Source organism: Rhinopithecus bieti, unplaced genomic scaffold, assembly GCF_001698545.2.
Source record: "Rhinopithecus bieti isolate Rb0 unplaced genomic scaffold, ASM169854v2 scaffold_23460, whole genome shotgun sequence".
NCBI classification, from domain to species: domain Eukaryota; kingdom Metazoa; phylum Chordata; class Mammalia; order Primates; family Cercopithecidae; genus Rhinopithecus; species Rhinopithecus bieti.
This window is the reverse complement of record NW_016811040.1, coordinates 2,283,981-2,306,851: the sequence shown is the minus strand read 5'-3', so window position 1 is coordinate 2,306,851 and position 22,871 is coordinate 2,283,981. Positions and strand designations below refer to the sequence as shown.

At 45.1% G+C, this 22,871-nt stretch overlaps 1 protein-coding gene across 2 annotated transcripts in view; it reads right to left on the bottom strand.

Annotated features, from left to right (window-relative positions):
• Positions 1-22,871, bottom strand: part of RARB (retinoic acid receptor beta) — a 550,096-nt gene that overhangs the window by 22,507 nt on the left and 504,718 nt on the right. For both annotated transcript variants that reach the window (XM_017893406.1, XM_017893407.1), the window contains one exon: positions 5,830-5,990. In XM_017893406.1, coding sequence (XP_017748895.1) covers positions 5,830-5,990 — 161 coding nt within the window. The remainder of the gene's footprint in view (positions 1-5,829; positions 5,991-22,871) is intronic.

The window sequence follows — 22,871 nt, the reverse complement described above, 5'->3', positions numbered from 1 at the left end:
TGACATGCATAGAGAGAAGACATGGTGAAGACACACAGGGAGAAGATGGCCATAAGAAGATGAAGGATTGGTGTCATGCAACTACAAGCACTGCCTTCCATGCTGGAAGCTACAAGAGGCAACAAAGGGCTCTCTCCCAGAGCTGTCAGAGACAGCATGGCCATGCACACGTCTTGATTTTGGACTTCTAGCCTCCAGAAACACAATCAAATAACGTTGTCTCAAGCCACCCAGTTTGTATTATTTTGTTCCAGCAGCCCTAGGAAACTAACACAGTAGGTATGCAGTCATTGTTTGTTGCAACATGAAAGAATGTTCTAGGTCAGGGGTCCCCAAGCCCTGGGTCGTGGATGGGTACTGGTCGATGTCCTGCTAGGAACTGGGCCACGCAGCAGGAGGTGAGCGGCCAGGAGCGAGCATTATAGCCTGAGCTCCACCTCCTTCAGATCAGCGGCAGCATTACATTCCCATAGGAGCATGAACCCTGTTGCAAAGTGCACATGTGAGGGACCTCAGTTGCCCGCTCCTTATGAGAACTGAACTAATGCCTGATGATCTGAGGTGGGGTAGTTCCATCCTGAAACCATACCCAAGCCCCACATCCATGGAAAAATTGTCTTCCACGAAACTGGTCCCTGGTGCCAAAAAGGTTGGGGACCACTGGCTAGGTGAAACCGGCAGCACACGTGTGTTTGCTAGCAAGAAACTGAGGCTCACTACCAGCTGGCTCAAAGTCAGACAGCTGTGAGGTGACAGCGGGGACTGGAACTCGGGTTTTGTGGCCCCCACTGACCGTCCATCCCTGCTGCTGCATCTCTCCTGGCAGGCCGAGCTTCCTGAGTTCCAGGTTCTGCTCCTCTGGCTGATCACAAACGTTAATTTCCAAAAAGCGCACCGAGTCCACCCATGACTACAAGGGTTCAAAACAGCCTTCCTTTTCTATGGTGTGTCTCCTGGAAAGTCTTTTCACGGTTTCACAATTCTGTTTGTGGTCATTTTTCTGAGCGGGTTAAGGGCTTCTTAAATCTTCATAGTTCACATTCACGAGCCCCTGGGAGGACAGCTTACCTCCCGCCAGGCCCCACGTGGTGATGAGCAGCGTGCACACGGCAGAGCTGCGGGAGGCTGGGAGCAGAGGCGGCCCTGAGCAGACGGCACGAGCTGGAGGTGGGGGCTACACCACTTGGAAATCTGTCCCACTGTCACACCCACGCTACTTTACAGAACCTGGGCATGTGGCTTGAAAAAATGACAAGACACTTATGATGGGTCGGAGAGGAGGAGAGCTGCACACTCAGCACGCCTCCTCTGTGCCGGAAACCGTGCAAGGCGCTCCATATAGTTTTCTCATGGAACCTCCTCTGCGCTGGAAACTGTGCAAGGCGCTCCATATAGTTTTCTCATGGAACCCTCCAGGCAGGAGGTGGATGTGTTTAAAACTCCCGTTCTACAGATGAAGGAGCTGAGGCACACATGATGATGTCACTCTCCAAAGTCACATAACTCCTAAGTAGCAGGGGTTAGAGTTGAACTTGAATTTAGGAGGCCCTAAAGCCCAGATGACAGTCACTAGGGTTCACCCTAAGGAAATGGAGAACACGTCCTCAGAGCTAGGATAGTGCCTCTGGTTCAGTCCTGATTCTATTTTGGAAAGCTCGTCTATAAATAGCTTCTCTCCTGCTTTCTACCTTTCCACAGGGAATCCACCCTCTCTCCTTTTATGGCAGCGGAGGGTCATTGGGTAGAAACCTTCCCAGGGATAACAGCTCTGAAGACTGTGGGTGAGTGCCCTGCCCTGGCCTGAGGTGGGGGTGGTGGGAATATGTTTCTGCCTCTTCCATCCATTCCTGCGGCCTCCTGGGACCCAACCATTTGTCCCCAATCTACCCTAATTAGGGAAGAAAAAGGAACTACTCTTTCAAAGATCTGTAGATGCGCAGCTGGCTGCCTTTTTTATTCCTCTCTGCCCACTAATTCCAAAGGCATCTGACAGGGATGCCACTCTGGTGAAGATGACAGGAAGTTTCTTGCCGTGGAAGCAACTGCCGGTCTAAAAAAAGCTCTTTTTAAAAATGCTCAACTCGGAACTAAGAGCTTGCAGAGAATGTGTTATGGCTGCTGTTATTTATTTATACCACCGACTTCCAGAAAGGATTTTAAGTGGCTCACAATAAAAACACAGCTAGATTTGGGGAGAGATAGTAGAAATGAAGAGCACAGTGAGCTGCGAGACTGGCTCAGAGCGCCCTCCACCCCGCGGTGGGCAGCAGGCCTCTGGAAGGATGCCCAGTAGCGAAGGGCCACGCTCTAGAGATAAAATTGTGCTTTTGTTTTTCCTGCCTGATTGAAAGAAGTACAAAAAGTCTCCACAAAGTGTTTAGGAGGGTGGGCCCCAGTTGAGGACTGGGGGTGACTCACCCCCATCTTGGGGTGGATAGGAAAGGGCTCTGGAGGCCCACAGGGAAGCCTCTCTCTCTCAGGCCAGAAGCCGAGGCTGAGACTAGAATTGGAATGCACGGTGGTTTACGTGGGAGGAGATCCCAGGAAGCACTGGAAGAGCAGAGTGGGCAGGGAAGGAAGGCAGCCAGTGGAGTTCATCACTGTGGGCAGTCAGGGCTCGATCTAGCTGGGAAACTCTGGGAGATGGTTTAGAGGATACCTAAGAGTTATCCTGCCCAAGGAATCAGGAAGCCGAGGGATTTACCTCTCCAGCTTCTACTCATCCATGGTGAGGGACCGTTCACAGGAGTGCCAGTGCCTCACATGTGAGCCACCCTGTAGGAACCCCCAGTCACACCAGGCGCGCGTTCCAGGAGGGGCAAACGCTGTACATTGTGTTTGTCCTGCCCTCCTCCAGGCTAGAGTGGGAGCCATTTCACCTGGTTACTAGGTGAGTCAGAGTCTGGGGACTGACTTGGCTGTGCTAAGATACCACCTGGAGGAGACGGAGGGGGGCCCCTGATGTAGCGGTTAGTGGCCCTAGGTACTGCCATATAAAGTCTCTCACCTCATGACCTGGATCAAAAGTCTCCTCTTTCAGGAAGACCTCCCTACTCTGATCTCTTTTCCTCTGACTTTCTTGGAGCTACAAGATTGATTTATTCCTGGGTCACAGCTCTCTCCTCCTAGCCAGATGCCTCCAATGGCCCCAGCTTCCATTCTCCCGTTCTGGCAACCATCTCAAGGGATTCCGTGTATAGTGTAGTGGTTAAAAGAGTTGCCCTGGAGTCAGGCTGTTCAAGTTCAAGTCTCACCTCTGACCACTTGTTGACTGAGAGAAAGGGGAAAGTAATCTAGGCTTTCTGTACCTGGCTTTCGCATCTGTAATATGAGGGCAATGAAACCCAATTCATAGAGTCCTCACAAGGAGTAAAAGAATTAGTATGCTTACAGTACTTAGCATGGTCCCTAGTACCTAGCAAATGCTCAATAAATATTAGATGTAATAATGATAATAAAGATTTTTGACCACAACCCATCAATTACTGTTCATTATCTACGAACTAAAATACAGACTCCTTAAGTGGCACTCAGGACTCTGCCAGGCTTTTCCCATGCTCACTTCCCACTCGTTGTCAACTCAACACAGTCCACCATTGCACAATGCCCGTTTTCTCTCATCTTCTCTTTTCGTCCCTTCCCACTGTGCCAGCCTGAGTTCCCTCATTTCTTAGGTCAAGACACCCCCACCTTGATATACAGCCCAATACAGGGCCTGAAATGCCACTGAATGGCTGGCAATTAGTAAGTATTTCTGAAAGAAATAAATGGCATACTTTCTGGTATTGGTTACTCATCATATTACTTTTCTGTATTGTCAGATGCACCCAGCATAGGGGCCAGGTCCCAGTTCATAGCCAGTAGAAGACGCACGGCTGGATGATGCTTCTGCCACTCCACTGCTAGGTAGATATATTTGGGTCCCATCACAGCAGCTTTTCACAAATTGTCTCATTTCATCCTCCCAACTAGTTCACATTATTCCCATTTAGAGATGGGAAACCTGAGGCTGAGAGACGTTAGGTAATTTGTTCACTGTCACGGGGCTGATGGTGGCTGAGCAGGACTTGAAGTACATTCGTGTGGTTCCAGGCCTCTGTTCTGGATACATGGGGTCACATTCCACTTTCTCTCCCAGGTGAAAATGAAAGCTCCCTTACAGTGTCCAGTCTTGTCCTGGCCTGTGTCCCTGCTCTGGGATGGGACAGTGCTCCCCAAGCTCAGTGAAGACTGGTTGAGGTTAAGCCGAGCCTCTCCCTCGGCCTGGCAGACATGCCAGTGTCCCTCCTGGCTGACACCCATGGGCGAGCTGGGCCCCAGGGTGCCACCCTGGGTCTTGCTTCTCAAAGCCCAGCTTATTTGCTCTTCAGAGTCTGGTCTGCAGACCAGCAGCATCAGTAGCCGGGCAGCTTGTTAGAAATGCCCCTAGGCCATGCCTGCTGCACCAGAACCTGCATTGTAAAAAGATCACCAGACGCGTCAGATGCACACTGAGTTTTAAGAAGTAGTGCTCAAGGTTCTACCTCTGCGTCCAGTGAGCCAAAGCCTCTGGGCTTAGCCAGGGGACTTATCTGTTTAAGGTGGGTACCAGCCCTTCAGAAGCTGGTGCCACCCAACTGTGTAGCCTCATCCTCATCTGAGAAGCCACCTAGGCGTGTGCTGGCATCAGTTGCCATAGGCGCCCCTCTGGGCCTGCTTCTGGTCACCATTCTCGTGTTACAGATACCATGGTGGCACCCACATCCCAGCGCACCACACCGCATGCTCACCAAGAACTGCTGCAAAGCCCCTCCACTCACTGTGGTTTTTTCTTCCTGGTATCACTATTTTGTCTTTTTATCTTCAGGACCTCCCATGCTATCCTTTTTCCAGCATACCAGTCACCAAACCACCAAGTGCTACAATATTTGGATTTTTTTTTTAAAAGTATGTTTACTACAGCATTGTAGGTGAGCAACCTAAGGTTTTTAAAGAGGCCAGAACAACATTCTAGTTATATTAATTCATCAAATATCTATTGAGTGTCTATTACATGCCACAAGTTAGAAATATACATCAGTGAACATAATATATGCAAAAACCACTTGGAAAAATTAAAGCACCTCATGACCTCTCCACTGGCACAACCTAGACCAGCCAACACACACCTCCTACCTTATTCACTCACTTCTCTTTTTCCTCCTTCTCTTTATTTCTAATCTCAGTGAAAGGTCATTCCTAGCAGAAGCCTGGGAAGCAGAGGGAGAACATTCACTCAACAGGGCATGGGGCATGCCTACCCCAAACTTTTCTAGGCCCTGGCTTAGGGGTTTCGTACATGTCCTCTCACAGAAGGCAGACCTTGGCCCAGGAGAGGGCCTCTTTATCTTGGCTGGATTTCACAGCTGGATTGGGGTTTTTAAAAGATCGGGCCCTTGTACCCTGGGTCCCTCTGTACAGATGTCTGTCATGACCCATGTAACGCATCACTGGCTTTGTTTCCTTCACCAGATCAAAGTCTCTGAGAGCAGCACTCAATAGTTCATGTTGCCAGGGCTTAGAACACAGCCTGTCGTATAGCAAATGCTCAGTTAATGCATCTAGCGTGAATGCATGTGTGCATGACTGCAGGGAGGTGGCACTCAGCCTACTCACTGACTGCCCATGCCCAAAGGCTACCACACAGAGGGAAGTGGCTACTACATAACCCCAGGCGGCTAGCATGCAAGTCCCCGCCAGGCCCAGTGCAGGCTGTGTGTGTGTGTGTGTGTGTGTGTGTGTGTATCTCTGCACACGTGCATGTGCAAGGTTTCCACACGTCCAGCAGCCTGGGGCAGGAGTATCTCTTACCGTGGTGTATTTACCCAGCTGGCAGAGCGAAGGGAAAGTTTCCTGGTGAGCTTTTCGGATCTTCTCTGTGAGATCGTCCAACTCAGCTGTCATTTCATAGCTCTCTGTGCATTCTTGCTTCGAAGTCTCCTTCTTTTTCTTGTTCCTGTCATTCCTGACAGCTGGAAATGAGAGAGAAGGCACATCAGGGGTCACTGAAGGCTGGGCCTGTGCTCCTGAGCTGGGAGGTTCCACCTCCCGATGCTGCCTTAAGCTCATTTGATATTTGGGACAGAAACAGTGGGAAGAGGTGGTAATAATACACCTCCCTGGAAAAGGGATTTGGCAGCCGGGGAGGCCCGGCAGAGAGCTAGGTTTGTCTCTCTGTATACGCATGTGCCTGTCAGTTGTTTGGGAAGCTTGGGCTCAACCCAGGAGGCTCAGAGTCTTGGCTTATTGTGAGAGAACTTCTTCTGTGGACTGGATCTCTTGAAGAGGGAAGGGTTTTTCCAACAGCTTCACCCTCAAAGGGGATGCCCCGAGTGGCGCTGTTAGGGAAGGGGCGGGTCTCTGAACAAAGCTCCTGTTGCTTCATAATTAGTATTTCCTAGCTACACATTTTGGTGTTTTTGCTTTTTAGTTTTCTGAATTAAGCGACTGGCACTTTTGAAGAAACTCATCCGAGAGGAGATAAGGATGATGGTTTTTGTCCCTTCGTGTTTTCTTCTTTCTAAACTTTCTGTATGAGCCATGTTATCTGTTTTGGTCTATGAAGTTACTTAAAAGTAATAATTGATACAGTATGAAACCTTCAGCCTGGAACACCATTTATTCCCTTATTCGCTGGTCGCCACTCGACTCCACCTTGTGTCCGGAACACTGCACCCACAGCAGGCGTGTGTGCTTTCCCTCTGCATGCTCTGGGCCAAGCACGGTACCAGGCACAAAGTCAGGGTCCAGGACACAGTGCTACGGAAGCCCGTGCGGCACAGGCCTCTGGTATGACTGCAAAACCGAGTGTAACTCAAAGCTCTAGCCCCTGACTAGGATCTCGTGGGGAAAGCAACTGAAGCCCCGGGAGGCAGACACGTGAAACCAGACCAGGCCACCCCCTCCAGGAAGTCCATGTTCGCTGGGGGCCTCGTGGGTGCCAGGCTGGACGCTGCCTGGCTAGGCCTGCCACCACCGTGACCTGGGAATCTGCACTGCAAAATGACCCAGGGCATAATCTGATCTGCCTAAGAGGATCTGGCCTGAGTTGCCTCCCTAAGAGCACACGGGTGATTTGAGAACTGGCAGTTCCCTGTGTCCACACCATGAGAACACTCGTGTTTGGGGTGGGAGCTGAGGGCAGAGTAAGACAATAGCAGGAGGAGAGAGGAAGCGGTGAAAGGAAAGAGCAAGGGGTGAGAAGGGGGAGTAAAGAAACAAAGGGAGGTGAGTCGTCCTACAAAATCAGTGTCTGTACAAGCCACTCCTACCCAACCAGGAGGGAGGGCAGCTGGGGAGAAAAGGAACCTTTTTTTGAGTATGTTGAACATGGTATCACAGTATCTCACTTGATCCTCTTATCAGGTAGGCAAGTTTAAACCAATTTTACAGACGAAGAAACTAAGTCTTGGAGAAGCTAAGAAATATGCTCAAGTTCACATGATTGAGAAGTTCTTTCCTCACTTGGACTCACTTACTTATTCCTAAGGAAACCGACAGGTCTGAAGAGAATACCTTTCTAGACAGTTTCCTTCCCCCAGGACTCTGAAATGACACTGCTCATTGCTCAGAAAACTTCTAGATCACTGGTGAAATGAGTGGGTAGCACAGCCTCAGCTGCATTCTTTCCCAGTGCAGACTGGCCCCTCGAGACCTCTGTGACCAGATCCCTCCCAGCCAGTGTAGGATGCTGGGTGAGAGCGGGTATCGTGGTTCAAAGCAGAGAGAATGCAAAGAAGCCGGTGGGCAAAGCAGACACAATGAGGGGGGAAGGTGTCATGCAGGGTGGCAGAGACGGCATGGTGGCTCTCTGTGAGGTGGAGCCTGGACTGCTGAAGGGAGGGAATGTCTGAAGGCTTGTGTGTGAGTGCGCAGGATCTCAGGTGACAGCCTCCCCTCTTTTCCCCTGCCTCTGCCCATGGCCTTCCTTAGCTAATGACAAAGTCAAATCTAAGCAGGGAGGGTCCTTCTGAAACACAGCCCGGGGAAAAGGACTCGACAGTTTTTCACAAAGTTATACACAGAAGTACCAAGTGATCCAGCAATTCCTCTCCTCGGTGTACACCCAAGAGAACTGAAAATATGTGTCTATGCAAAACTTGTCCATGAATGTTCATGACAGCGTGACTCACAGCAGTTGAAAAGTGGAAAGAACACAAATGTTCATCACCTGATGATGGAGAAGCGGAATCTAGGATGTCCTTATGGTGGAATATTATTTGTCATAAAAAGGAATGAATTATGGACACATGCTGCAACACAGATGAAGTTTTAACACATATACCGTAAAGAAGCCAGTCACAAAAAGCCACACATTGTGTGATTCTAACTATATGGATGTCCAGAGCAGGCCAATCCAAAGACAGAAAGTAGGCTTGTGGTTGTCAGGTCCAGGGGCCAGTTGGTGGGGAGGGAGGATCGGGAGTGCTGACGGGTTCAGGGTTTCTTTTTTGAGGAGATGAAAATGTTCTGGACTTACTGGTGAAGGCTGCACAACTTAGTGGATCCACTACGCACCACTGAATTGTACAGTTTAAAATGATGAATGCTATGCTACGTGAATTATATCACAAAACAACACCAACAAGAAACCCAGAGCCCTTTGGGAGGCCACACATTGCTAAATACCAGGAACTGCTTTGAGTCGATCGTGAAGCTGAGATGACACCTACAGCTCCATTAAAACGCAGCAGCAGCTGCAATACCCTTTAGTGATTGTATAGCAAGGGCCACTGGGGCACCAGCAGGTGAAGAATCCTGGCTCACGAAATCGTCACAGTAAGCCAGGTGAGGTGAGCATGATGACCCCGTTTGTACACTCAAGGAACTTGAGGCCCAACAACACCATGTTTGAAAGTAGTCAACCCAATGTGCATTTCAGTGGAATGTGCAGAGAGGCCACAAAACAAACTAATAACCCACCCAAGGATTCCCCGTAATTCCGTCCACAGGGAGCTCTTCAGGACCCGTGTCTGCTCCTAAGCATTCTGCTTCACTGTCCCCATCCACCACCAGGGGCCTGGAAAACTCAGATGAACAAACACAGCTCTAGAGGGTTACCAGGAGAGAGGAGACACCGTGAGCTCTCATCATGGAGTATCTGAACCAAGCAAGCAAGGGAGGGGTGAGGTCCTGTGGGAAGGGGCCCGGGGTGAGCTGCAGCTGGGCACCAAGTTGGGAGTCTCTGTTGGGTTGTACAGTGATAGCACCTGCCATTTGCAAAATCACAACTGTGAAGCCAGAGCACCATATTCTGAGCTTTGGGCCCAATTTGGAGCACCCTTTGCAGCTGACTCAAAGGGGACCATGGTATAACCTCAGGCTGCTTTCCACAGTCCTTCTGTCCCCTAAACAAAGTCCCACCACCACTGTCTATGTAACTAAAGGACTATGCAACATGCAGGAACAACCCCTCTGGTGATAATGCCCCAATTACATACAGCTTCATAAGTTGACGGACAAATTTTCTAAACATGTGGCTTCAGCAGCTGCTTCCCTCAATGGTTTTAAACTCTGGAAGAACGCAGACACAGTGTTTGAGAAGGGCTGCCAAGAACCACCAGAATCACGGAGGTGACGCAGTGCACAAGAAGCCACAGGGGCCTGGGGATGGTGGCTTTGTCCAGGTTCTTGGTACCATTGGTCCCTCTGAGGCCTCATGGTCAGCAGCTCCTGGGGCAGGGCAGGGGCTCATTCCCCTGGAGGTCAGCAGTGGGAGGCAAGGGGTGACACAGGTACTGCTGGGGAAGTCAGGAGATAAGAATAAGTGCCAGCTCCACCACTGACCACCTGGGGTCAACTCCAGAGGAGGCAGCTCCTTTCAGAGCCTTCCCCGAGATGACAGTAGCACCTGCATGGAGACACACAGATGGTGGGTTAGGTGGGAAGGAGGTAGACTGCTGTAAAGGCCCATGTGGGTTAGTTATGCAGGAAGAATGTAAAGCCCTTCTGTGGGGAAATGGATGCCCTAAACACCAAGGACTTGTGGGGATTACTGTGGGGCCTGTGGCTGTCAGTGGCAGAGGAGACTTGCTATAAAAAATGGTGCTTGGAGAAGCCATTGCAGTGGCACCAAATGAGTGGGTGGATTCATTTGTTCCTTCATTGTTTTATTCGTTCATTCAATCAATGAATATTTACTGACTATCTACTACGTGCCATCGCAACACAGGATGGTTCTTGCTGCCATGAAGCAAAAACTTATGGTAGGAGACAGACATTAATCATATAATAAAACAGTGACAGTAAAATAATAGAATATTGGCATCACTATTATTACATGTACTGCAATATATGAGAGTATTATTTACCACAATACTGAAAGTGCTCATTACAACTATCATAAAACCTTCTATTCATGGTAGACCACTCAATCCTTACAACAACCTAATAGGGTAGATATCACTATTATGCCCATTTTGCAGATGAGAAAATGGAGGCACAGGAAGGTGAGTACCCTGCCTGAGGTCATGCATCCTGTGAGTGATACAGTCAGGATCAGAACTTAGGAAACCCAGTGTGCTCTGCTGAGTCTGAGTCTACCCCATGTACACACATTCTACGGCGTAGTGAGTGTAATGAAGCATGCTACAGGGACCTGTGCCTGCGTATTACTGGGTGTGGCAGGGGGCTCCTGCTGGTCCTAGATTAGGAAGCTAACACTGGGGAATTGGGAGGGTAAGCTGAGGCGCGTTGTGGGATGGTGGGTGGGGAGATGACTCTCTTCTCTGGGAGCGTAGGGTGTGCATCTGATGCTCAACTCCAAAGGCTGCCTGGGATGTTGGATGGTGGGCCTCTTCTTTCACTCTGATTGCAACTGACATATACCTATGCCAGACCTGGGGGTTTGACAAGCTGCTTTCAGGTATGGTGCACCCCTGGGAGGGAATGGGGAGGAAAGAGAGGAGCAAGCACTGTCAAGCCTGCATCAAAGTCCTCCCCTCCAAGTCTGTGAACATCTGAAAGGCAAGGGCCGCATGTTACTTGTCTCCATGTTCCCAGGGCTTAATACAAGATCCAACCCACAGATGGGGGGCCTCATAACTGTTTTGCAAATGATAAGGTAGACATGTACCTACATGTGGTGTTCTGTCCACTGTCAGGGCCTATATGTGGCAATACAGAGTTCACCTGAGCCTCTTTCTTACAGAATTTAAAGTTCTTATTATCACGTTGGGGCCTGTGGGGGAGTCACCAACTACTCTCCACCCCTACAGTAGTAGCCAGGTTGATGAAGCAGGTGGGGCATTCAGCGGGTCACAGATGTGATTTATACACCGGATAGAACCCGGCCCGATGTTTGCAAAGCGCTTCTTGGATGAAAGGTGCTCCATAAAATATCAAGTATTCTCCTTGTGAGGGGCTAAGTGCTACAAATCAGATTTGGTGGCATAAAAGTAACATATTTATGATCCACTATCATATTGCAAATGAAATGAATGTAATAAAAGTGTCACTTATACAAATACCTCTGATGTACGGATCTCGACCTATGAATATGAAAACAGACACCCAAGCACTTTTATTTGAATGTCTAATCATGGAAATAAATGAAGTCATGTTCATTTTAATGTGTGCACTTGTGCATGTATCTGGAATATTGATTTTCATGCACACAATAAAAATTTAATGCAGGAAACATGCAAAAGATGTAGATTCACTTGGAGTCAGGAAGAGATGAAAACAATGCTTCACTAAAAGTCCTTTCACATCAAAAAAAAAAAAAAAAAAAAAAAGGAAAATACAATTGATGGTATTTTTGTCCATAAAGTTCTTTATATTCAGCTTAGCAAAGGAAGCATGATGGTCTATTTATTCTTGCTTGAAAATTAAAGTCTGGAATTTGTTCATCTTGACTCTTCAGCCGCTTGCTAACTGCAAGAATAATGAGTCACAGTCGGTGATCAGAGCTATGAGGCTGTCATGAGTTGGGGATGACCTGTAACTAATGCACTGATATATTTAAAAGAAAAACAGTAAAACATGCTTTAATTTTAGTTAAAAAATCATTTTCTAATCTCATTATATAAACGAGCTACCATGGATCTGAAGGCAGGTGGATCTATTACTAATGGTTAGAGACTTGCTTTTCCCATAACCTAAGGATTTAACTCAAGCATTTAACACAGCAGGTCCCACGGTAAACTGGGTAGAGTTGGGGTGAGTAAATACTTCTTCTACGTCGGAATCTGCCTGAAGGTGCGGACTGTGTCTTTTTCCTAACAAAGTTCCTGCCATGTGAATTCTAGTTGAAACTGGAACAAATATACAGAGAAAAAAGGCTAGCGGCTAAGTTTTCTTGACACTCATGAGACATGTGCCTTTTGGGCCAGGCTGAGGGTAGGGCGCGGAAGAGTATGTTTTGAATGAATCAAGTTGTTCCATTTCCAGGGACCTTGATTTCAGGGTTTGTAAAATGGAGGTCAAAATGGAATCCTAAGAGGACCACTCCGAGTCTGCAACATGTAGCATACGTGCAAGGACTTCAAAAGGGGACAGGAGGCCCCATACAACCTCGAAGTCTAAGAGATGACCTGGTGTCCATTGTGCCAGCAATCAAGCAAGGAGCATGCTGAGAATTTTTACAGAATATTAAAGTCTTAGGGGAAACAGTCTGGACACAGCATTCTGAGAGTTTAACACGGATCTTCCAGCCTAGCTCAGCTTCTTAAAGTTATTCAAAGAAGTTATAGAAAATCCCTGAAATATCAGAATGTACAGATGTCAAATACTTCTTTGTAGTTAAAGTGGTATGTTATGCGAATGAAACTTTCAAAACAAATTTAATCACATTTCCCTCACTGGTTACTTTTGATATGCAGATTTTTACCTCTTCTTGCATGAAGAGTCTTTCAAATACTTTTTCCCTCCTCTGTCTGGGCTGGTAAGGGCAGCCCTACTGTGGTCGCATTCATTTTCAGACAAGCACAGTGTGGTGGGCATCCTTGCAAGGCAAGAGATTTAGTTTTAGATGAAAAATCCTTTTCTTTGGACATATGAGCTATAAGAAATATCTTAAGTTCAATTCCAGAAATGAGAAAAAAGAAAATGTTCTGGCATAATGTATAAAAGTAGGAACTCAACAATGAGTAGCTGAGGGATGACATGAACCTCTGAGATGCTTTCCTTCATCAACGGTGGTGCTTCTTTGCACATTTCCTCTGGCAGAAATGGGCTATTCTCAATGATGACTTTGCCTAAATCCTATCCAAAGAGGCATACGTGTCTGTGACTCCGTGTTTGTGACAGAGCTACCCAATATGAATAAGAGCTGAAACGAAGTCCTTTACTGATGGCAGAAAACTGAATGTTAAAAAACGTAAATTAAAGACATTGTGGCTGGCCCCTCTGCTTTTTAGCCAGAATAAAGTCACACACTTACTGCATGATCAAGTCACCTTGTTTTAAAACTTTTATCCAAAAAAAAAAAAAAAAAAAAAAGGCTTAGTATCATTTCCATGATCAATTTTCATAGGCAGGAAATTCTTTGCTATGCCAAACTCAAGTTCACTTCTGCTGAAGCCTAAGCTGCCCTCGTGTATCTGAAACACTGTGAGTGGGTCTTTTAACTTTTTTGAAAAAAGGCAGACAGTCTAAGGTTCAGGAATCAATAGTCTTCAAATAGAGGCCCCATATATCTAGGGTAAAAAAGTTGAGCAGGGATACAAGCACACCCCTTTATATTTCTTTCATGGAATAGGCATAGACTGCCTTTCAAACACAGAATCTGATGAAGGGCAGGAGGGCAATAAAGAAATTTCCCAACAGCAGATTGTTCCAGATAAGCTTGTATCTTGCTCTGTGTCATGTATATTCTTTATAACAAGTTATGGGCTTTCAAATATTAAATAACAGTCTCTATCATGACAAAATATAATGGCCCGATCTTTCATTCCTACTGTCCTTTAAAACTCAATACATATTTAGCAAATGAACTGAAGTTCTGTTTGATATTTCATCACACATTTCCTCTTAAAATGTTATGTAAAATAGAAATGAAGTTTTTCTCAGCTTAGGAAAAGTTCTGAGAAGCAGAGGTTCCAAGAGACCATAAAGAGGATAGCCCAGTTGTTCCAACCAAGACCACACTAGATCAATCTGGAGCCAGCTTGAACCTGGGAAAGAGTGCAGGTAAGATCAGCAGAGTTGCCTACCCAATGAGAGAGCCCAGTGAACCCAGAAGTACAACCCGACTGATCCATGGTGCTGTGAACAATAACAAATGCTTACAGTTTTAAGCCACTGAGCTTGGGGGTTGTCTGTTACACAGCAATAATCTGTGTAATATAGTCTGTGTAAAGAGTGTTTTTACGCAACAGTAACACATGCCCAAATGCCTTTTACCCTACAAGATATTTGAATACATGGTTCCCTCTATTCAGCATTTGAGGCAAGAAAGAAAATAATTGGTCATTCCTACAACTCAGAGTTCCAGATCCTACCCACATCTGTTACAACACACAGAAATGATGGCACTGTTCCCCATAGGTCTTAAATAATATGAAAGGAACATTGGACAAATGGAAGGACCCAGGGGTAAAATTTCAAAGGCCTGCATTTTAGCTCATCATTTATTGTACTATGTAAGCTCAGGATAGTCTCTTAATGTCTCTGAGCTTCAGTTTCCTCACCTGAAAAATGAGGACATTAATTTTTGTTCATTGCACACAGGATCTCATGTATATTTATATCCATGATTGCAACACAGTGTAACATGAACAAAAATAGTGGGAGTCCTATAGCAATTTGTTTATTCACCAAACATTTATTGAGTCCTGTAGCCACTAAAGAAACTGAGTCAAATAAAGCATGAGGGGTTCTCCTTTCAATAAATGAAATGCACATGAGACATAATATAGAATATAAGGATTTAATATACACAAAAGCTTTGAAATGTGAAATGCGAAGGCAGCAGTTGAGGAAGAAAGGTAGAAAGAAACGAAGGAAGAAAAAAATGAGGGAGGGAAGAAAGAATTTTTATCCAAGACAAGACCAGCATTCCAGCCTGGTGCTCTATAACTGGAGATGAAAGGGAAGACAGAGTATGGAAACTGTCAGTTATTAAGCTTCCAGTGAGTTCATCTCTAATGTTAGGACTTTGTGTCTGAACTTGGCTTAGTGAACATTTATGGCCACACTCACGTCCTTGGGATTCAACATTTTCTGAGATTGCTTAACATACATGATGGATTTCTGCTGAGCCATCCATGTGTCAATAAGGCATCTGAGAGAGACAGACAAATGGCTTATAATTTTGCCAGATGTTTGCCAAATATCCTGTTAAGATATGAATGTAGAGAAGCTCTCACATGTTGTCAAATAAATTTTAGAAACCCAAATCATTAGAGAAATGGTCTACATGTTAGATATAGTAGGTGCTTATATCACATAGTTAGTTTAAATGAAAAACCTCACTTTACAGCATTTCAAATGGTTTACACCAGTCTATATACCCCTAAGTGATTCTCAGTGAAGTCCTCGAAGTGCTAAAATTTCTAAAGATCTTCAGAATCACCGCATATAAATCTTGTTCAGTATAGCTTTTGTTCTAAATGCATTCTATTAATTTTAATTTTTAGAAAATTGTCAGTCCATGTATGAGAGATATACTAGCCCACTGTTGGATATGATTAGTCACTTAACTATAATCTTCTTTCCTACTCATTATAGATCTGAACAGTGTCATATAACTGGGAGTTTTTTCCATCCATCCATCCATCTGTCCATCCATCTATCCATCCAAATAGACATCCGAGAAAGAATTGCCTGTTTATCCAGTCCTTTTATCTACTCATTCATAAACACATCTGTCTGTCCATCCTTCCATCTATCCAATGCAGCTGCCCATCTATCTGTCCCATTTTCCATCCATTGATCCATCTATTTGTCCATTTGTCCATCTGTTCATCCTTTTATCCATTCATCTGTCCATCTACTTATCTAATCTATCTATCCATCCATCCATCCATCCATCCATCCATCCATTCATCAATCCATCCATCTTTCTATCCATCCATCAGTCCAACCAATTAACCATCCATCCATCCAACCATATATCCATCTATTTATTTCTTCTTCTGCTCAAATAGTTATTGAGCATTTACACTTTGTTTGGCATTATGCATGTTAAAGAAACAAGAGTGAGAAGGTATCATTTCAAGAGATTCACATTCTAGTAAAAGACACAGTCATCTAAAGAAATAACTATCACGCACTGAGCTAGATGTCAGAAAGGAGATATTCATTCTTAGACTCAAGCAATATGAATTCAAAATCTAAGGGGCTGGTTGTAAGATGGCGCTGAGACTCACAGATGAGGAAGCTGATAGTTTAGCCTGTGGGGCCGTAGGGAAAAAATCTCAGGAGAGAGGAATCTTGAGCTGAATTTCCTTATAAGAATAGGCTAGGTCTAATTCACTCAGATATCCTCAGTGCACAGTCCAGTATCTTCTCCATAAGGAAAGTTCAACATATATTTCTTAAATGAATTGGTCTTAGAGAGGCTAGGAGACATTCTGGATGAAGAGACCAACGTGTGCAAAGGCCTAAGTGTTGGAAAAACAAGGCTACATGATGGAATTTAGCTTTGGGGTGGCCTTTAAAGGGTGGGGTCTCATTCAGGAGGCCGAAAAGGGAGGGAAGAACATTCTGGATGGGACAGATATGAGAAAATACTTCCAAGAATGACTGCATCATGTTTGAAGGGGAGTGGAGTGGCTGGTGTCACTAAAGAAAAATGTGGAGACAGGGATTGGTGGGGCGAAATAACGAGGACAGACCGAAGTGGGGAGATATAGTGAATCACTGCAAGGAAAAATATACTGGACTTGGCAACAGAATGAAAATGAGGATGAAAAAGAAGACTTAGAGGTAACAATAAGGTTTTAACCCTGTCTTGGGCTACTGATGGTATCAAAACAGAGAAGGAATGTAGGGTAGCTGGTGGGGAGTAGGGAACCCAGTTTTTGGCAGACATACAGTGAATTTGGTTTGAGGGGACGTGAATTAGGAATCCAGAGGCTGTCACAGCAATGGTATTGTGGATTTGGCAAGAGAGCAGCTCCAAAGTTAGATTATTTAGGAGTCAAACTTTGGAGATGGCTGTTGAAGTCATGAGCGAGGATGAACCATCTAAGGTGAGAGAGAGGAAAGATGAAATAAAATTCCATCCATCTTCCTATCCATCCATCAATCCAACCAATTAACTATCCATCCATCCAGGGCCAGGGTCAGGAACTAATCCTTGGGAATTGCTGGTGGTTGATGGGAAAGGGAAAAGGATACAAGGATGAAAGCAGATGAACTGTGGGAGGAACTGGAATAGAAAACCACAGAAATCAATGGAGAAAAGAATTTGAAGAAACAGCAGCCTGGCCAAGTAAGTGTTCAAGTAGCCGCCAGTCAGAAAGAATGAAGAGGGGGCAAAGTTCATTTGTTTTGGCAATGGAGAAAGTGGTGACTTTCGAGAGAACATTTGTAGCAGAGCAATGAGGATGGAAGCCAGACTTGGGGGTGGGGAAGGTTAAGAGGAGGCCAGAGAAAGTCCTTCAAAAATCAACCTAGAAAATAAACTTGAGGTCAAGCACTTGAAAACATGTTTTTGTGTAATCCAACCTGTAGGAGAGGTCAATGAAACCACCCATGTTTACAAACACAAAAAGGCTGTATGAATTTTTCAGAGAATCTGAAATTGCTCATTTGCAGAGAGAGGCTCACTGGAGGGTCACTATGGAGTGAGATCTTGAAAGATGCATTCACTTAATTTCGACATAAATATCCAAAGCAGACTTGAGCTAACCAAAGGCTGGGAGAAGGGAGTGCTTTCCAGGCAGAAAATAGAGCCAGTTTGCAGACCTAGAGAGAAGCAACAGGGCAGCTTTGGAGCTCTGCAAGGAACAGGGTGAGGCTTGTAGTTCTGGGTTGTGGCTGGACCACAGCTCATGTGATCGTGTGAACTTGGCCAAGGAGACTTGGCTTTTAAGTTTATCTGGGGTTGCTGTTTAGACAAGTCACTGTTTATGGTGAAGAAATGATTGGGGGTATATGGACCACTGAAGTAGTTGCTAGAAGTTCTGAGTGAGAGAAGAGGGACGTCTGAACTAGGGAGGGACTGTAGGGAAATTCCAGGGGAGCAGATGCAAGGCACCAGGCAGCAGGAAGGGTCAAGGGTTTCCAGCTTGCACAGTGGTGAGGGAACAAAGGAGAAACAAGGGCATCCTCCTTCTCCACTTAGAATTCCAAGTGCCCATGTGCCGCGCAAGTGGAGTTATCCAGTGTGTGCTATATATAATTGGCTATCTGGGTTTTAGGCTCAGGAGAAGTGATAGGCTGCAGAGAGAGCCTTGGGAAAAGCCCACTTATGATTGGGATGGTATCCGTGGAAAGTGATGAGGAATTCCTTAGTCCCTCTGGGTTTTGTTTCTTCTAGCTCTTGACTCCTAGAAATTGGCTGAATACGAAATAGACTCAGTTATTTATTCCACTAATAGTTACTGAGCTACTACTGTGCAACAGATGCTGATGTAGACACAGGCTACAGAGGAAATCAAAGCAGAAGTTTCTACTTTCATGGCAATTGTGTGTGTGTGTGTGTGTGTGTGTGTGTGTGTGTGTATGCAATGCCAAATGCCAAGCAAAACACAAAGAAGGAGAACTTCTTATAAGTCTACTCTAAAGACACCCAACAGCATGTCATTGTGAGAAAATGCCTTATGCAAGGATGGATCCATATAATTTGTTGACCAACCTTGTACATCAGAAATTGTTTATAAGTATTACTACGAGAAAATAATAACTATTCCTTGCCCTTGGCTTTGAAATGCAAAGATGAGAGAAATTCCAACCCAGTATGGAAATTCAAACTCATAATTGCCAACTGTCACAGACCAGTTTCTCAAATTAAGGCTGTGGTATATGACCCAGACTTCTCTTGCATCTCCCTCAGCTGTAAGGACAGTTTGCCATGAACAAGCGACATCACTGCTGTCATCAACCCCAGCCCTTCAGGGTGCTGGTTGTGCTAAGTGCATGACATACGTTCTCATTTAATTCTCACAGCAGCCCTATGTGGTCGATGGCATGATTTACTTCTCAAGTTGCACATGAGGAAACTTTGGCCAAGAGAATTTAAAAGTCACATTTAAGCCATTAATTTACAGGGCCAGAATCTGAACCCATTTCTAATTCCAAAACTAAATATTGCTCATACAATAATTCTTAAAACTTTTTGTTTTTTCAAAAGATTAGTGTTGGTAACAAGAATGTAATGAGGACTGTAACTAGGAAATCTTTCTACTTGGCCTTGGTTATCCTGAATGCCATTGAAGGGTCACTCTCAGTCCACATGTGTTACTAAAAGAAAATGTTAAAAAAATGAAACAGCAGAAATAAGCCACAGCTCCCAGGTCAATCTCAGCACATGAAGTGTTGGCTAGAATTGTAGCCAACTTAGCCTTCCCCTGAGTGAACTTATCAGTTTCTCAATATAAATAGATCACCCCAAATTGCACTGTCTGTAAAGGATTGCTGAATCCCATTTAGTTCACAAAAATCTTCTTTCTGGCCTACGGAACTTTAATTCTCAGGTATTTATTTCTCTGGAGAGTCATTTGGGAAAGAAATAAAGCCATCTCCACCATTCTCTGCATAGCTTACAGCCACAGTCTTGGATATCTAATATTAACAGAAAATCCAGTTTCTATTCCTGGGAATGCTTCTGCTAAGGGGTCAAAAAAAAAAAAAAAAATACAAGAAGTCCAAGAAATAACATACAAAACGTTCCTGCCAGCGCTTCACAATCCACTTCCCTTTGCCCTTCCTTTTCCCTTCCTTTAACACCCACACCCATGCCCAGAATGGACTTTCTTTCCCTTTTAATAAAAAAGACATCTACTAATGCCTTCTAAGGTAGAGGCGGCCTCCAGGCCTTGCGGGAGAGAGGAAAGGCAATGGTAGATCAGCAAGTAGTAGAGAACTCCAACATCCCCGGGGCCATCTATTTCTTACCAATCCAGACCTTAGGGGTGTAAGATCAGTACTGATAAGACAGTGTTTGGGATCCAGGGGGAAGGCAGTTAACATCCAAGAAATAACTAGAGTACATACAAAGAAATCCTAGGCTGCGTGCAGTCCATTCTTAATATGATCATTCATTTTCAAATATTTGCTGACTAAATGACACACACAGGACTAAAACTTAATCCTGACAGAGCTAGAAAAAAAAATTAACTGGGGATCCACTATGCTCCAGGTACTGTTCTAGGCACTGAGGATGTGGCGGTGATAAAAGGATGTTCCCAGCTTCTTGGTGTTTATTTTCTTCTTGGGGGAGGCAGATGATAAACAAATGCATATCCAGTATAATGACAGGTAATAAGTGTTCTGAAGAAAACCAGTGCAGGGAAGAGAGAAAGATCGACAGGGGACGCTGTGCTGTGAAGTATGGCAGGGAAAGCCTCTCTGGTGAGGCACCATCTGAGAAGAGAGCTGAAAGAGGTGAAGGAGCAAGTGTCGTAGATATCAGGGAGAACGTATTGCATGTATTGAGGGAAAAGGGTTTCACATAAATTAAATAAACAAACTAGAGTAGCTATTTGTCAATGTACTCATTCATTCATTCACTAATTTTATTCAAATAGTTACAGGGAACCTGCTGTGGTTTGAAGATTTTTCCCCTCTAAAACGCATGTTGAAACTTAATCCGCAATGTGGCACTATTGAGATGAGAAGCTTTTAAGAAGTGATTGGACCAAGAGTGCTCTGCCATCAGGAGGAGACTGACTCATTTATGAATTAATGGATTAATGGATTAATAGGTCATGAGAGGAAGTGGTGGCTTTTTAAGAAGAGGAAGAGAGACGTAGGCTGGCATGTTAACACACCCAACGTATGAGGCCCTGTGCCATCTTGGGACACCACAGAGATTCCCTATCAGCAAAAAAGACCAGATGCAGTGCCTTAACTTTGGACTTCTCAGCCTTCAAAGTAAGAAAGAAATTCCTTTTCCTCATGAATCATCCAGTGTTCTGGTATAACCAACAGAAAACGAACTAAGGCAGAACCTATGCTACGCTGTGCCCAGCACTGTAAGTAAGGGCTACTGGAGGTGTTGATGGTGAAGAGGCAGACGCGGTTCCTCATTGAGTCACAGTCTAGCCCAGGAGTGGCAATTTTTTCTCCTAATAGGCCAGATAGAAATGTTGTAGGCTTTTGGGCCTTCCCAGTTTTTGTTACCCTACTCAACTCTACCCTGGTAGTGCAGAAGGAGCCAGGACTACATGTCAACAAACTCACGAGGCTGTGTCCCAGTCAAACTTTCTTTACCAAAATAAGCAGCGGGCCGGGTTTAACCCATGGACTGCAGAGTTTGCTGACCTGTACACTGAAAAATGTCCTTGATGGTTAAGAAGTTGATTGTGCAACAAATCAAAGTCAGGGAAGAAAATAAATTTAACAAAAAGTAAAACAATTAATACTCACCCCCTCATGTTTTTTTGTTTTATTTCAGTTATCAGGCAACATACTAGATGTCAGTTGTTATTTTCTGCACATCAGTGAGCTTCCCCTGCCCTATACCTCCATACACAGATACTTTCTCTCAGGAAATCCCCTCCCCCACCATAACAATGGCCTGCAGTATTTGTAGACCCCTGCTCTAGAGGTAGACACAAACATTCCTCACTTAACCACACACAGATCAACGTGACATTAAATGCTGAAAACACATGGGGAAACAGTGTGGCAAACACAGGTGACATGGGCTTCTTTCTAGTTGGGGAGGGGGAGTGGGAGGTCAGCCAGAGAAAGTCTGCACAGAACATACTGCATCAGAATGTCTGGGCTGAGTACTGTTTAACTAGGTGAAGAACATTCTAGGCTCAGGAGAAAGCATGAGTAAAGATCTTGGGAACATAGAGTAGGGGACCTCTGGTATTTGAGAGGTGCCCGAGAGATGTCAGGGATGTTTTGATTCTCATGAGGGCTGGGAACGAAGGTTGGCCTCCAATCCTGCCAGGCTGCAGCAAAGACCCAGTGACAATCCATGCAAATGGGTTCAGCAGATGCATGCCAAACGCCTTTGGAGGGCAGATGTTATCAAGGCCAAGGGAGTGTCGACACGTAAGATATTACAAAGGGACTTTATTGATTGCTCCGCATTCTTAGGAAGCAACACTTCAGACGACTGGTTTTTTGGTGATGTTAAAGAGAGTTCTTCCAAAATTCTTCCTTTGTAAGTATCCACAGACTTTCCAAGGCCATTGCATTACCTGTTGCTCCTTTGGAAGGTAACGTGGTCAGAAAGGGATCCTCACAGATAGCTGGGTCTAAATCACCAGAGATGAAGAGGAAGGGCTTAAAGATCCCTAGAGTTCTCTAAAGAAAAGTTCTCTGCTCCCCTGCCAATCATTCCTTGAGGGGTGGTGAAGAGTATGCCTGGGCGCCAGAGGCAGAGACCACCCTCCCTCAAGGAGGCTCCCATGAGAGGCTAGGTAGCCAGAAAAGCCTGTAGGTAGCGATCAATATAGTTCTGTTTTATTTACTCAAATCTTTAAAAAAAACAAAACAAAAAAAAAAAAAGCAAAAGATGGCAGGAACAAAATCATCTTTATAGAACTAAAATTTTAAATATGTAAGTACTTTAACTCCTCATGCATTTCATAGTATTCACCAAGTGAATTATAGTTTGCCCATCTTCCTTTGCAGGATATCTGTTTTTCATTTTCAAGCTTTAAAACACAAAATCATACCGTTAAAAAGGTATGTCATTAATTCCTCCAGTCCTGACAACTGGAATATGTATTTATATTTAAACATATCTGCTACACAAAATCTGAGACATACTTAAAGTAGAGACC